Source organism: Monodon monoceros, unplaced genomic scaffold, assembly GCF_005190385.1.
Source record: "Monodon monoceros isolate NGI ecotype Baffin Bay Population unplaced genomic scaffold, NGI_Narwhal_1 Super_Scaffold_12, whole genome shotgun sequence".
Lineage (NCBI taxonomy): Eukaryota > Metazoa > Chordata > Mammalia > Artiodactyla > Monodontidae > Monodon > Monodon monoceros.
Window position 1 is genome coordinate 170,150,542 of NW_021703768.1, and position 16,317 is coordinate 170,166,858.

Consider the following 16,317-nt stretch of genomic DNA (forward strand, 5'->3'; position numbering starts at 1 on the left):
ACATTAAAGAAATATATGTGTTTATTATTCTCCCTTATCACCCCAAGTTCCATCTCATTTCAGTTTTTATCAATCAGTGGACTGATAAAAGGGCTGTTGCAGACCATCCTCTCCTCTACGTGTTTTATGTTCTCTGTCCTTTTCTCTCTCTAGACATATGCTCCCTGTTATCGCCATAGTTACTCACTCCTGGCATCCTTCTTCTTTTGTCCCTTACTCATCTTTCCTTGCTTCAAAACAGAAACAAGAAACCAGTCTTTCAGTTGGAAGGAATGTAAAAAACATATTTTCCACTCTGTCATTTTATAGAAGAGGAAACTGAAGTTGAAGAATAGTGAAGAATTTGTCCAAGGTCACACATAGCCAGTGATCAGTGGGACCAAAGTTCTCTTGGTGATACATCAAGGTGGCATCAGGAGGTGGTTTAAGATACACATTGCAATGTTAATGTGACTGTGTTTGTGGGTTTAATTTTTTCTCTCCACAGGGGCACCTTTTTTCCATGGCTCAGGACACACTCCTGGGTCAAGTCAATAGGAAAACTCTCTGGTAAGTATTTGACTCACTTTTCAAAACTAAAGATGGCAACTTGTTAGAGTCTGGTGATTTTTTTTTTTCCTTTCAATCTTCTGAGTTTTTGATAGTTTAGTTCTCTCTGAGGGTAGACTTCTTAAAAGACTTCTTATCCATATGGTGTTTTCACCACCCGATTTCCCAGTGTGGACGTATGCCCAAGGACTCTGACCAGGGCTGCAGACGAGCATGGCAAGCGTCCGCTGCAAGCTGGCTCGTTACCTGGAGGATCTGGAAGACGTAGACTTTAAGAAATTCAAGATGCACTTAGAAGACTATCCTAGTCAGAAGGGCTGCACGTCACTTCCTCGGGGTCAGACAGAGAAAGCAGATCACGTGGATCTAGCCACTCTGATGATTGATTTCAATGGAGAGGAGAAAGCATGGGCCATGGCCAAGTGGATTTTTGCTGCAATCAACAGAAGAGACCTTTACGAGAAAGTTAAGAGGGATGAGCCGGAATGGGGTGAGTGGAAGGAATACAGTGTATTTTTTTAAGTTGTAATAAAATACACATAATATAAAACTTACTGTCAACCATTTTAAAGTGTATGATTCATTGGTGTTAAGCACATTCACACTTTTGTGCAATCAATCTCCAGAAATCTTTTCATCTTGCAAAACTCTGTATCCATTAAACAACGATCCCTCATTCTACACTCCCCTCAGGCCCTGGCAACTTCTTTCTGTCTCTATGAATTTGGCTATTCCAGTACCTTTTATAAGTGGAATCATACAGTATTTGTCCTTTTGTGTCTGGCTTATTTCACTCAGCATAAACATCCTCAAGCTTCACCCGTGTTGTCACATATGGCAGGATTTCGTTCCTTTTTAAGGTGGAATAATGTTTTGTGGTATGTATATACCACAGTTTGTTCATCCATTCATCCGTCAGTGGACTTTCTGGTTGCTTCTAGCTTTTGATTATTATGAATAATGTTGCTATGAACATGGCTGTACAAATCTCTTTGAGACCTTGATTTCAATTCTTTTGGGTATATGCCCAGAAGTGGAATTACTGGATTACATTACATTACATTACATTTACATTACATTACAATTACTGGTAATTCTAGTTTAATTTTTTGAGGAATATTTTCCATAATGGCCGCATCATTTTACACTCCCACTAGCAGTGTACAATTGTTCCAGTTTCTCCACATCCTTACCAACACTTATTATATATATATATTTATATTTTTTTGATAGTAGCAGTCCTAATGGGTGTGAGAGGGTATCTCATTGTGGTTTCGATTTGCATTTCCCTATTGACGAGTGACATGAGCACCTCTCATGTGCTTGTTAGTCATTTGTTTATCTTTGGAGAAATGCCTGTTCAAGTCCCTTTCCCATGTTTTAATTGGGTTGTTTGTCTTTTTTGTTGTTGACTTGTAGGAGTTCTTTATATATCCTGGATATTAACCTCTCATCAGAGATATGATTTGCAAATGTTTTCTCCCATTCTATGGGTTGCCTTTTCACTTTGTTGATGGTATCCTTTGACAAATCAAAGTTAGTATGTTTGTTTATTTGTTTTGTTTGTTTGTTTAAATTTATTTTATTTATTTATTTTTTGGCTGTGTTGGGTCTTCGTTGTGGTGCGCGGGCTTCTCACTGCGGTGGCTTCTCTTGTTGCGGAGCATAGGGTCTAGGTGCATGGGCTTCAGTAGCTGTAGCAGTTGGGCTCAGTAGTTGTGGCTCGTGGGCTCTAGAGCAGAGGCTCAGTACTTGTGGTGCATGGGCTTAGTTGCTCTGCGGCATGTGGGATCTTCCTGGACCAGGGCTCGAACCCGTGACCCCGGCATTGGCAGGCGGATTCTTAACCACTGTGCCACCAGGGAAGCCCAGTATGTTTGTTTTTTAATCACTTGTTTTATTATCTTGGCTTCATCTTCTTTTTTCTTCTCATGATAGTGCTATGAGAAGATGGAGGAAAGCAGTTTACTTTTTTCTAACTCCTTTAAAAACCTAAGTCAGGGCTCATATACCGCTAGGAATCTTCTCTGATTAGTTACACTTTATCCAAATCTCTCCTGTGCCTGAAACTTCCTCCAGGTCTCCATCTAGCTCCTCATGTGTCTGCCTGCATAGTCAACAAACTTGAATCTCTGCTTCCCATGGCTCAGGGTGTTTTTTCTTCCAACCCGGTACTGTCCATATTGGCGTGTCTAAAGTCAATTAAAATGTTATTTATACTGGCAAAAAAAAATGAGTCATCAGGTCAGAAGCACGGTGAACTGGGGAAGCAATATGGGTCTAATGAGGGAGATAAAAATAATATGGAGGCATGAGAGCAAGGGCATACATCAGTGGGATGTTACAAACAAATTGCGTATAATAACACAGTTATAAATGTGTCAGTACTTAAATACTCAGTAACCTTTTTAAAGTATAATAATCATAGTGGCAGAAGCAGTTTTTGTGGATTTTATTCATTCTTCACAAGAACCCCAGGAAGCCTGGGCTTTTTCAAATGAACTTTCAGTTTTATTATACTGAGTGAAATAAGCCAGCCACAGCCCCTGGTGGTTGCCAGGGGCTGCAGGGAATAGGGAATGGAGAATTGTTGTTTAATGGGTATAGAGTTTCATTTTTACAAGATGAAAAATAATTCTGGAGATTGGTTGCACAACCATGTGAAGTGAGCCTGGAAAAGGTTTTGGTTGCCCACGACTCTGTTCTAATCAGAGCGAAGACTGGGATTCAATGCCGAGTGTGTCTTTGGTGGAAGCCTGGCCCTTAACCACTGTGCCATTTGGCTTCTACATCTGGGTTTTGGGGTGGAAGAATTATAACTAGGGTTAGAGGTTTTTTGTTTTTATGGGGGGGGTGCTGGCTAGGGTTAGGTTTTAGGTAAGAATTAAATTTTAGTCTTGGTTGGAGTTAATGTTTCGATTTTGTTTTGTGGTTTTGTGTGTGTTGGATGAACAGCATTGCCATTCAGAATAAGTAGACACCTATCAGGAATCCTTTATGTAGCTCTTCGGTTCCTGCCCACCTAAAGTTTTCTGTCCCGTGTGTTTCCCTTGGTGCCTAGCTCTTATTCTACTGTGTCTAATTTCTCCTATGAGATGCTTCTTTGGGATGTGTTATTCAGCGATTGTTTAGATCTGTGATTCTCAACTGTGGATGCATGTTGGAGCTTTTAAAATATAATGGTGCCTGGGCTCCACCTCAGAGAATTGACAAAGGATCACCGGGGGTGGAGTCCTGGAATCAGTGTTTTTAAAGCTTTCTAGGTGAATCTAAAGTCAGCCAGGATTCTGAATACTGAACTAGAGAAATAGACATAAGCCAGATTGGTTATTCTTACTCTTGAAGACTCAGGATACGGGTAAGATGAATTTCAGGTGTTTGGGGTCAAGGAAGGATGATATTGCTGGCCTTTAGCCATCTTGGGGATATTGGAACGTGTGTGGGATGGGCTCAAAACCAGAGCACCAGGGAGGGAGTCTGCCAAAGACAAATGAGGATGAGAAACCTTGATGCCTCACATGTTTACTGTTTGATTTCCAGGCTTGGGAGACAGATTCCAAGACTGGATAAAGTGTGGACATAATTCTGGGTGGTATCCATTGCTTTGAAATTAGGAGTACAGGGATGCCCCCAACTGGACATTCAACTGAGCTGTATTCTGGTTTGGGAGATGTTCAGGGCAGGTGCCTTTGACCTGTGCCATGTGTTAGATATTGGATCTCAATGACATCACCTTAATCAGGAGTCCTGGGTTTTGACACTTTGAATTTTTCTTCCTTTTACTCTCAGACAATGCAAATGTTTCTGTGATAAGCCAGGAGGAAAGCCTTGAAGAGGAGTGGATGGGTTTACTGGGGTACCTTTCCAGAATCTCTATTTGTAAAAAAAAGAAAGGTAAGCAATGGGGGTGGCACTTCTAGTTGGGTTTGGAGACCTGGTTCTGTAGGTACTTGAAGCTAGGAAGGTGGATAACTTGGTGATCCTAACATGTTCCTGCCCCTTGGGGGTGAAAAGGCCGGTCTCAGGAAATCCACTTCAGCTTAAGGAATAGATTCATGTTTGCCTGGCTCCTTGGAGTCCCAGAACCAAGGGGAGGCAATTGAGTGTTTCAGGTTTTATCAGGCATGAGCTGCAGACTACCTAAAGGAGTAAGATTGAATTAAAAGGATCTTCTGGCCAGGGCCAGTTCATATGGCGCTTTGCTGTTCTTTTGTTTAACCATGTCTAGGAAGATTTTGACACCCTAGATTTTCTGGGGCTGTTCATACCCAGGAAGTGGAGAGAAACTGCAACTCCCATTCCTCAATTCCAGTTACCATTCCTTATAGATCACCGGCCCCTGTTGATAGCTCATCTCTGGTGGATGTGCTCAGGCTTCTTCCAAAATCTAACTTTCTGTCTCTGCCACAGATTACTGTAAGAAGTACAGAAAATATGTGAGAAGCAGATTCCAGTGTATCAAAGACAGGAATGCCCGTCTGGGTGAGAGCGTGAACCTCAACAAACGCTTCACCAGGCTGCGTCTCATCAAGGAACACCGGAGCCAGCAGGAGAGAGAACATGAGCTCCTGGCCATTGGTAGGACCTCAGCCAAGATGCAGGATGGCGCCGTGAGTTCCATGAACTTGGAATTGCTTTTTGATCCTGAGGACCAACACTCTGAGCCTGTGCACACGGTGGTATTCCAGGGAGCAGCGGGCATTGGGAAAACAATACTGGCCAGGAAGATCATGTTGGACTGGGCGTCAGAGGAACTTTACAAGGACAAATTTGACTATTTGTTCTACATTCACTGTCGGGAGGTGAGCCTTGGGATGCAGAGAAGCCTGGGGGACCTGATCGCCAGCTGCTGCCCTGGCCCAAACCCACCCATAGGCAAGATTGTGAGCAAACCTTCCAGGATCCTCTTCCTTATGGACGGTTTTGATGAGCTTCAAGGTGCCTTTGATGAGCACACAGAAGCACTCTGCACGAACTGGCAGAAGGTGGAGCGGGGAGACATTCTCCTGAGCAGTCTCATCAGAAAAAGACTGCTTCCCGAGGCCTCTCTGCTCATCACCACAAGACCTGTGGCCCTGGAGAAACTTCAGCACTTGCTGGGCCGGGCTCGTCATGTGGAGATCCTGGGTTTCTCAGAGGTCAGAAAGAAGGAATATTTCTTTAAGTATTTCTCAGATGAGCAGCTAGCCAGGGAAGCCTTCAGGCTGATTCAGGAGAATGAGATCCTCTTCACCATGTGCTTTATTCCCCTGGTCTGCTGGATTGTGTGCACGGGGCTGAAACAGCAGATGGACAGCGGCAAGAGTCTTGCTCGGACATCCAAGACCACCACTGCAGTGTATATCTTCTTCCTCTCCAGTTTGTTGCAGTCCCAAGGAGGGAGCCAGGAGCACCACAACTCTGCCACCCTCTGGGGTCTCTGTTCATTGGCTGCAGATGGAATCTGGAACCAGAAAATCCTGTTTGAGGAGTGTGATCTCAGGAATCATGGCCTGCAGAAGGCAGATGTGTCTGCTTTCTTGAGGATGAACCTATTCCAAAAGGAAGTGGACTGTGAGAAATTCTACAGCTTCATCCACATGACCTTCCAGGAGTTCTTTGCTGCCATGTACTATCTGCTGGAAGAGGAGAATCAGGGGGAGACGAGGAACATGCAGCGGAGTAATTTGAAGCTTCCCAATCGAGATGTGAGGGTCCTTCTCGAAAACTACGGCAAGTTTGAAAAAGGGTATCTGATTTTTGTTGTCCGTTTTCTCTTTGGCCTTATAAACCAGGAGAGAACCTCCTACCTGGAGAAAAAACTGAGTTGCAAGATCTCTCAGAAAATCAGGCTGGAGTTGCTAAAATGGATTGAAGCAAAAGCCAAGGCCAAGATGCTACAGATTGAGCCCAGCCAGCTGGAATTGTTCTACTGTTTGTATGAGATGCAGGAGGAGGACTTTGTGCAAAGGGCCATGGGCTATTTCCCCAAAATTGAGATCAAGCTCTCCACCAGAATGGACCATGTGGTTTCTTCTTTTTGTATTGAGAACTGCCACCACATGGAATCACTTTCGCTGAGATTGCTCCATAACTCATCCAAGGAGGAGGAAGAGGAAGAGGAGGAGGAGAAAGAGGAGGAAGTTCAACACTCTGATGTGAACCCTTGTGTCCTCTCTGATCCTCATGTTGCATATTCTCAGCGGTAAGGAGATTCTGCTTCAGGCAGGTGGTAGTATATGTCTCCTATTTTCTAGCCACCTATCTCTTGGCTCTTGCTCTCTCTCCTTCCTTCTTAACTGTCTTGCAAATGCAGTTGCCACAGGTACATAATAATGCCACCACCGCTCATTTCTACCAGACCCCTTCATTGGCAGACATTGACTAGTAGAGAAAGGGTAGGTGGACAAACGCCATGAGAAAAAAGCCAATGAAACAAAAAGCAAATGTTTGGTGGATGCCAATTTAGCACAAGGCATTCTGTGGGGGAAAGAATGGAATAAAAATGTTCGTAAACTCAAATTGCTTGTAATGTACTTGGGGCTTTAGTGCATAATACCCTATCAGTACCTAAGGGGCAAAACAACCCCTTTGACTCTGCCCGGGAGCGCAGAGGACAGAGGGCCCTCAGTGTTGGATGCTTGGGGGAGGTTTCTTGGAGGAGTGAAGTTTGAGCCTGCCATGAAGGATTGATAGGATGTGCGTGAGTGGAAGAGAAGGTAAAGGGATTTGTGCAATGGGTTCTTGTAGGAAGAAAGCATGAATATGGTCTGAGGAAGAGGACTTATGTTGGAGAAAATGGGGAGGGACATGGCTTCACTGGAACAATCAATGAGGGGAAATCGAGGGAAATAGGGCTGGAAAGGAGAGAGTGCTCCAAGGCTCCCACCTTGCGTTTGCAGCCAGGCATTTATCAACAGCACCCCCTTCAGGGTCTGTTCACTCCCTTGCTAGGGGGTTGGACACCAGTTGCTGTGTGTGTACAGTGAAGGGATTGAGTTACTTGACTTCTAAATCCTTGCACAGAAACTGCCACAGCTACAGTGGCTGTGAGGATGTGGCTGCTCTGTGAATGCTTGGGTTTAACTGCTATAGAAGACACTTGACATAGGACAAAATTAAGGAGAAAGAGAGCTGACCCTTTCACTGGCAGCAATACATTTTCGGCTCCCTCTCTTTGCCTCAGCACCACTACCAGGATGACTTTTCTATTTACTGTCGGGTCATCAAGGACCACCTGCTGGGGCTTCAGTGGTGGCTAAGACCAAGGTCCTGCTCACAGTGACTTACAGTTGGGTTGTGGGGACAGGCAGGAAACAAGGGCAGATGGTAGAGAGGATGGGCTTTGGCAAGAACACTGGTGGAGTGCCCCTAGAGCACATGGGTGGAGCCCTTGAACAGCCGGACCCTGAACGATGGGGCATGAGAGAGCCGTGGATGTGCAAAGGGCAGCCCAGATTGAGGGAACAGTGGGTTCAAAGGGTGGGAGGTGGGAAAGGAGGGTACATTTTGACAATGGCAAATAGTTCAGAATAGCTAGAGAGAAGTTGGGAGAGGGAGAGAAAGAGAGAGGGGGACTAAGAGGAGAAGATCTGCTCTCTAGGGCTCTAAAATTGAAGCTGAGTAAACAAGACATCTGACAGAGATCACACAGCTGTGAGGAAGGCTGGCGGAGACTCAGACTAAAACTCCTGATGACAAGCCTGATGCCCATCTTGCGAGATGACAGCTGCCTTCTTCTCAGGGCAGGAGCTTGCTTTGCGTGTTCTAGAGCCTTCGAAGGGCCGGCAGCGTGGGCATCCACCTGGTGCCTGTTAGAAGTGCAGGACTGCAGGCCTGATCCTAGATCCATGGAGTCAGAATCTGCATTTTAACAAGAGCTGAACTTTGAAATCACCTGGAAGTCTTTTTTTTTTTTTTTTAACATTTTTATTGGAGTATAATTGCTGTACAATGGTGTGTTTGTTTCTGCTTTAGCCACTATGGAGAACAGTATGGAGGTTGCTTAAAAAACTAAAAATAGAACTACCATACGACCCAGCAATCCCACTACTGGGCACATGCCCTGAGGAAACCATAATTCAAAAAGAGACATGTACCACAATGTTCACTGCAGCACTATTTACAATAGTCAGGACATGGAAGCAACCTAAGTGTCCATCAACAGATGAATGAATAAAGAAGATGTGGCACAGTTATACAATGGAATATTACTCAGCCATAAAAAGAAACGAAATTGAGTTATTTGCAGTGAGGTGGATGGACCTAGAGTCTGTCATACAGAGTGAAGTAAGTCAGAAAGAGAAAGACAAATACCGTATGCTAACACATATATATGGAATCTAAGAAAAAAAAAATGTCATGAAGCACCTGGAAGTCTTAAAAATATCAATATGCTTGGTCCCACCTCAGAGATTCTGACTTTATTCCTATGGCCTGGCCTAGGGATTTTCGAGAGCACTGCTGATGCTATTGTGCAGAACTGGTGAGAACTGGTCTCTGGGTCACTTAGCAGAGTGTCCAGGGCCATGGGCAGGACAGCCGACTGTTGAGGGAGGAAGGATGCCTGAGGGAAGGGCCAGAGGGTATTCACAGTCAGCCAAAGTCACAGGCTCTTTCTTAATTGTTTTTTACTTTTAATTTTATTATTATCTTTTTATTGAGGTATAGTTGATGTACAATATTATATAAGTTTCAGGTGTATAGCATAGTGATTCACAATTTTTAAAGGTTACATTCCATTTATAGTTATTATAAAATATTGGCTATATTCCTTGTGTTGTACAATGTATTCTTATAGTGTATTTATTTTACACATAGTAGTTTGTACCTCTTAATCCCTACCCCTATCTTGTTCCTCCCCATTCCTTCTCCCCACTGGTAACCACTAGTTTGTTCTTTGTATCCGTGAGTTTGTTTCTTTTCCATTGTGCTCACTCGTTTGTTTTATTTTTTAGATTCCACATATAAGTGATATCATATAGTATTTCTCTTTCACTTATTTCACTTAGCATAATACCCTCTAAGTTCATCCATGTTGTTACAACAAAATTTCATTATTTTTAAATTTAATTTAGTTTTAAATTTTTATTTCTTTAATTGAAGTATAGTTAATTTATAGTGTCATGTTAGTTTCAGGTGTACAGCACAGTGATTCAGATACATATATATGTATATATATATATATATTCTTTTTCAGGTTCTTTTCCCTTATAGGTTATTACAAAATATTGAATATAATTCCCTGTGCTCTACAGTAGGTCCTTGTTGGTTATCTATTTTATATATAGTAGTGTGTATATGTTAATCCCAACCTCCTAATTTATTCCTCCCCCCCCACTTTGGTAACCATAACTTTGTTTTCTATGTCTGTGAGTCTCTTTCTGTTTTGTAAATAAGTTTATTTGTATTATTTTTTAGATTCCACATATAAGTGATATCATATAGCATTTGTCTTTCACTTATTTCACTTAGCGTAATACCCTCAAGTCCATCCATGTTGTTGCAAATGAGAAAATTTCATTATTTTTTATGGCTGAGTAGTATTCCATTGTGTGGTGTGTGTGTGTGTGTGTGTGTGTGTGTGTGTGTGTATACATCCCATCTTCTTTATACATTCATCATAGGCTCTTTGAATCATAGGTGTGTAGAACAGTCTTACCAAGTCTCCTTTGGCCTCTTTCTTTTTTTTTTTTTTGCAGTACGCGGGCCTCTCACTGTTGTGGCCTCTCACTGTTGTGGCCTCTCCCACCGCGGAGCACAGGCTCTGGACGCGCAGGCTCAGCGGCCATGGCTCACGGGCCCAGCCGCTCCGCGACATGTGGGATCTTCCCAGACCGGGGCACGAACCCGCGTCCCCTGCATCGGCAGGCAGACTCTCAACCACTGCGCCACTAGGGAAGCCCTCCTCTGACCTTTTTCATTCCTCAGTGCACAATCTTTTGTTCTGTGACTCATTTCTTAATTCCCAGGAGGCCTTTGAACTGGTGTCAGCCACTCCTGGCCCCTTGCTTCAGTTTGCTATTCTTAGAGATTGACTTTGTTTTCTGACCTTCCTTCCTTCCAATTTCTAGATTGGTGAACTATCTCACTTCCAGCATTTGCAGGGGCATCTTCTCAGTCCTGAGCGATAACTGGAACCTCACTGAATTGAACCTCAGTGGCAATACCCTGGGAGACCCAGGGATGAAGGTATTATGTGAAACACTCCAGCAACCTGGATGTAACATTCGCAGATTGTGGTAAGAACACGTGTGTGTCTGTGTGTGTGTGTGTGTGTGTGTGTGTGTGTGTGAGAGAGAGAGAGAGAGAGAGAGAGAGAGAGAGAGGGAGAGAGAGAGAGAAAGGGAGAAGAAGGACCAGATTAGTGATTAGTTTTCTAAGGTTGTCATAACAAAGTACAACAGACTGGGAGCCTTAAACAACAGAAATTAATTTTCTCACAGTCCTGGGGGCTAGAAGTCCAAGATGAAGTTGTCAGAAGGGTTGGCTTCTTCTGCATATTCTCTCCTTGGCTTGTATTTAGCTGTCCTCTCCTTGTGTCTTCACATGGTCTCTGTGTGTGTCTGATTTCTTCTTCTTACAAGAACACGTCATGTTGGATTAGGGCCTACCCTAATGACCTATTTTAACTTAATTACTTTTTAAACCCTGTCTCCAAATATAGTCACATTCTGAGGTCCTAAGTGTTGAGACTTCAACATGAAATATTTGGGGGGGACACAATTCAGCCCATAGCAAATGGGAAGGCAAAATTGATTGGAGGACAGTTGTTTGGGAAGTTTAAGATGGGGAAGAATAAAGGGGAACTGAAATTAAGTCATTTGTTGGTGTTGTGAAAGGACGTGACTTTCAGTATCTTCCATTTCTTCATCAGCCATGCTTACCGATGAGATTTGAAGAGTTTCATCAAATACAGCAATGGCTACCTGGGCTGGAACCCATCAAAATAGTTTGCATAGGTTGAATTGTCACAGGGAATCTCTTGTAGATTTATTAATAAAATGCTTGCTGTGAGCCCACACTGTGAATCAGACTCGCATGCCCTGAGTTGAGCACACAGTTGTATTGGCCACCCCTCCAGCCGTCTTCCATCACACATCTGCATTTTTGATGAGCTACACAGCCAGTGTTAAAGCCCACCACTCCAGGAGATTTTCATTCCTTCCTCTCTTGTTCATCATAACCACTCCATCACCAGTCTTATTTTACCTATTACACAAACCGTTGTCCACTTTTCCTCATCCTTACTCTGTTACTGACTAGAGTCCTTAGACTCCTTAATCAACAGAAAGTCACTAGAGGCCAGATATGAATTCAGGCAAGGCTTTATTGGGGCTCGTGCTACAGCACAAGGGAGCAAAAACAAGTAACAGGGGCCCTCGCTCACACCCTGAGGGGAGGTGAGCTGGTCCCTTAAATAGGGTGAGGGTAGGGGCCAGAGGTGTGGCTTAGGTGGTCTGCCACCCCCTTGGTGGTGCTGTGTTCAGGGATCATGCGCAGTACCCTGCTTTTGCTCCTGGCACCTCAGAAACAGCAGTTGGGTTTTGACTTTTTTGTATCTTATTGTTCATAATTTGCCCCAACTGCACACATGAACGCAGTTATGTTTAGTCCCGTATAGTTTCTTTGTGTTCTGTTGCTTGAGCAGACATTTGTCCAGGTGCAAGTGCTGCAGTAAAGAGTCCCAGGTCCCAGCCTATCTCAACTCCACCAGCCCAGGTCCAACAACCACCATGATTTGCCTGGATAGTGCAATAGACTCTAAGACCATAAACTTCTCGTGACAGGATTCACGTTTGTTCTGCAATTGTCTCTATAATGTCTGGAGACATTGTTCTTACCACGTGTGTTCATGCCCAAAAATACATATTGAATGAATGTTGGCTGTTTGGTCTCCCTGCATCTACTTTTGCCACTCACCAATCCTTCTCTGTACAAAACACAGAGTGTTATTTAGAAAATTATACTTTGATCATGGCTTAAGCGCTTTATCTTTGCTCTTTTGACAAATTATAAATTGTTCTTCTTGTCTTCAAGGCTCTGGCTGGTTTTGACATTTAACCTTCCTCTCCACCATCATCCCATGCCACTCTCCCCATCGCCCCTGTGGGTGCCCCTGTGTGATTCCAGAAAGTGAGACACAAATGGGGAGACATGGGTGAGAATGAGATGTTTTGCAGATAAGATCTATTATCCATTCGCTTCTAGTTGGTGTGGAAATGGAGGCAGAAAAGATGATCCAACAAGCCCCAGGACATTTGAACTATTCGCCTGAAGATGAGCTGGAATATTGTTCTCGCTCCTCTGATAGGGACTAATTGTTGTTGCTGGTGGTGATGGTGGTGACGGAGTGTGTGTTTGTGTGTGTAAAGCAAATCAAGAATCAGGGCTGCTTGCTCCTTCAGTTTAGCTGAAGGGCTGGGATTAAATCATCAAACAGTATAGCAGGGACAAGGTTGGCAAAGAGAAAAGGTAGATGGGTACAACCCTAGAGAGAACAGTATCCATCTGAAGGAATTTCAGCTGTTAGGAACATGTGGTAAAGAGGTGGAACCCATAGGTTCACCATTGTTTTCATTTACAAAGCAGGAACTTGCCATTTATATACTCATATGTATGCCCATTATTTATGGAGGGTGTTCACTGGCAGCTGTGGTCTCAGACTGTGAGCCAGTGAGCCCAACAGCTAACTTCCCAATATGCCTTGAGCTGTAGTCAGGAGTTCTGATAAGATGATACTTTCTTTCATAAAAATTTAGTTATAACTTACTCTTTGGAACATGAGAACACAGTGCCCCTTCCTGGTGCTAAAAACCAATCTAGTCCAGAAAGCAGTGACGGGAAAGCAGCCCAAGTTCTGACGTTTTCTGTTTCTCTGCTTGGCATGAAGGTTGGGGCAGTGTTGCCTTTCCCATCAGTGTTGCTTCAGCATCTCCTCGGTCTTGAGCAACAATCAGAAGCTGGTGGAACTGGACCTGAGCCACAATGCCCTGGGAGACTTTGGAATCAGACTTTTGTGTGTGGGACTGAGGCATCTATTTTGCAATCTGAAGAAGCTCTGGTGAGTCTGAACTAATTTCCCTCAAGAAGTATGAGCTGTGGCTTCAATGAGTCACGATGGTTTGGAATTTTAGTGTGAGAATGGCCTTTGCTGCTCAGAGGATTCCCTCTGTTTATCTCTGGGTGTTTGTCAATAATTAATTCAGTTAGTGTTTGTTGTAGTAAAAGCCATATACTCAGCCCTGGAGGGGAACTTAAAAAAATCCAAAATGTCATGCTTGCCTTTAAGGTATTTACAACCTAGCTGAGAAAATAAAACCAATGTACTGCATTGCTATAGAAGAGTTTTTGGACTTGATGACAGGGCCTTGGTCCACACAGAATAGGAAAAACGATGCTAAAGCAATGCAGACACTTGACATTCTATGCGGCTCTTCATTAAATGCTTCTGGGAGACTTGAATTTTGAAGAAGACAAGAAAGCACTTGAAAATGGTAGGGCTGATTCACACCCATTAGGGTGGCTATTATAAAAAAGCAAAGCAAAACAAGACTACATATTCAGTAAAATAAACCAGAAGAAAAAGGGCAAATATTGTATGATTTCACTTATATGAAGTACCTAGAATTGTCAAATTCATAGAGACAAGATGTAGAATGGTGGTTTCCAGGGGCTCGGGGGAGGGGAATTGGGAGTTATTGTTTAATGGGTACAAAGTTTCAGTTTGGGAAGATGAAAAGGGTTCTGGAGATAAACAGCGGTAGTGTTGCACAATTATGTGAATGTTACTTAAGTGCTACTGAATTGTAGCACTTATAAATGAACACTTATAAATGTTTACAATGGTAAATTTTATGTTATGCATATTTTGCCACAATAAAAATACATGTAGAGATCTGGGAAGATGTTGTAACATTGCATGGGCTTGGAAGGTGTTTACATGCTATTATACCAACCAGAAAAAGAAGCAAAAAGTTAATAAAGGGCTTGGATGTACTCTTTCTATGTGTGGACTGGACTGTAGGCAAAGGCAGGACAAGTGCTTTCTTGAGTCACAGCAGAGTGGGGAGTGGGATGAGAGAGGTGTTGTGACATTCTGCCATCTCTGAAGGTTGGTCAGTTGCTGTCTCACATCGGTGTGTTGTGATGATCTCGCATCTGTTCTGAGCACCAACCATTCCCTGACCAGACTCTACTTGGGAGAAAATGCTCTGGGAGACTCAGGAGTTGGAATTTTATGTGAAAAAGCAAAGAATCCACAATGTAACCTGCAGAAACTGGGGTAAGTCTTCATGAGTGTCTCAGCAATAAAGCAACTTATCTTTAGGGATACATTGTTTGGAAAATGTGATACATTTTCCATTGTTTGGAAAATGTGAGTGGGGGTTACTCTAAAAAAGATTAATCAGATGGAGTTGAGGGTAAAGAATGGAAGAGACAATATCTGAAGTAGTTTGAAGCACTAGATACTACCAACTGCTAGTAAGTTAGTTATGTCTATGCTACTGAATGCAAGTTCGTGTGCCCAGCACACAGTGAGGCAAAACAAACTGGAACATTGCAGTTTGGAGTAGAGAAAGGTTTATTGCAGGGCCATGCAACGAGATGGGTGGCTCATGTACCCCAAAACCCTGCACTCCTTTAAGGGTTTCAGCAAACATTTTTAAAGGCAAGTTGAGGGAAGGGCGTGCGTGGGTGGTTGTTGCAGACTTCTTGGTGTTATAATCCTTTGTTCTTGCACTGTCCATGTAGGTCAGGTCACACTGTTCCCATAAACCTCCAGCAAGACAAATGTTACCCTGTATTCTGTAACTTTTTATCTCCACGTGGATGACTCTTAAAAGTCAGAGCCTTGAGAATAGGCTATTCTGTATATTTCAGGCTACAGGCAACATTCTTATACAAAGGGGCAAAGCATGACTAAGCACAGGCAACAGGGCACAAAGGTTAAAGTAAAAGAACCAGATCTAATATGGAGTCAGATTTGTTCTTCTCTATTACATATAGAAGTGGAGATTCTCAGAGTTGAAAGAAAGCTTAGGAATTGTGCAGCCCAGTGAAGCAGCGAAGCATTTGCTTCTAAGACATTCACGTGGGTAGTCACCCATTTTACGGGTAAAAATTTCTAGGCATGCTAGTCATTGCTACACTGCCTGCAGTTCTTATTTCTATGCAGCCCCTTCTTTGTTTTTTGTGCATTGGTCCTTGTTCTGCTCCCCAGGTTCTGCTAAGAGATGCTGATCTGAATTCCTCAGAGACAACAGTCACACTCTAGGTCTTCTCATCTTTTGCCTGGCTGTCTCTAAACCCTTAACTAGGACATGGCTTAGCACCTTCACCTATTTAGTTATGTTGTCCTAAGTGAGAGTTGGTCTGTTAATGTCTCTATTCGAAGCACAATGCCCAGACCTGAACCTGATACTCCTAAGGATGTGTGGTGGAACTTTCACCTCCTGTGGCAGGGCACTATACTGTCACTGGTGAAGCCTGGGATTTCCTTATATTTCTGGCAATCACACTAGATCATGAGTTCTACTGGATGTCTGCAGTCAATAATAATACACATTTTGGGGGTGTTTCTAACACCAATAACCAATTCTCTGCAGACACCAACTGGGTGTCTTACGAGTCAATTCGATTTTGACGCTAAGTACCCAGAGTTATTGCAGACCCTTTAGCTAAGGTCTCAGTCCAAAAAGACTGCCTCCACCAACCCCTGCCAATGTCAGACATCAATTGCAAGTAGTGGGTCCCCAGATTACTCACACTTCTTTCTGACTTGGCTAC

At 43.3% G+C, this 16,317-nt stretch overlaps 1 protein-coding gene across 3 annotated transcripts in view; it reads left to right on the forward strand.

Annotated features, from left to right (window-relative positions):
• The first annotated feature begins 400 nt into the window (after positions 1-400).
• Positions 401-16,317, forward strand: part of NLRP3 (NLR family pyrin domain containing 3) — a 51,742-nt gene continuing 35,825 nt past the window's right edge. For 2 of the 3 annotated variants that reach the window (XM_029215581.1, XM_029215582.1), the window contains exons 1-6: positions 471-1,039; positions 4,339-4,443; positions 4,960-6,733; positions 10,602-10,769; positions 13,421-13,591; positions 14,642-14,812. In XM_029215581.1, coding sequence (XP_029071414.1) covers positions 763-1,039; positions 4,339-4,443; positions 4,960-6,733; positions 10,602-10,769; positions 13,421-13,591; positions 14,642-14,812 — 2,666 coding nt within the window. In that variant the 5' untranslated portion in view covers positions 471-762. Of the gene's footprint in view, positions 1,040-4,338; positions 4,444-4,959; positions 6,734-10,601; positions 10,770-13,420; positions 13,592-14,641; positions 14,813-16,317 lie in introns of all 3 variants that reach the window. The other variant, XM_029215580.1, reaches the window with a different exon arrangement.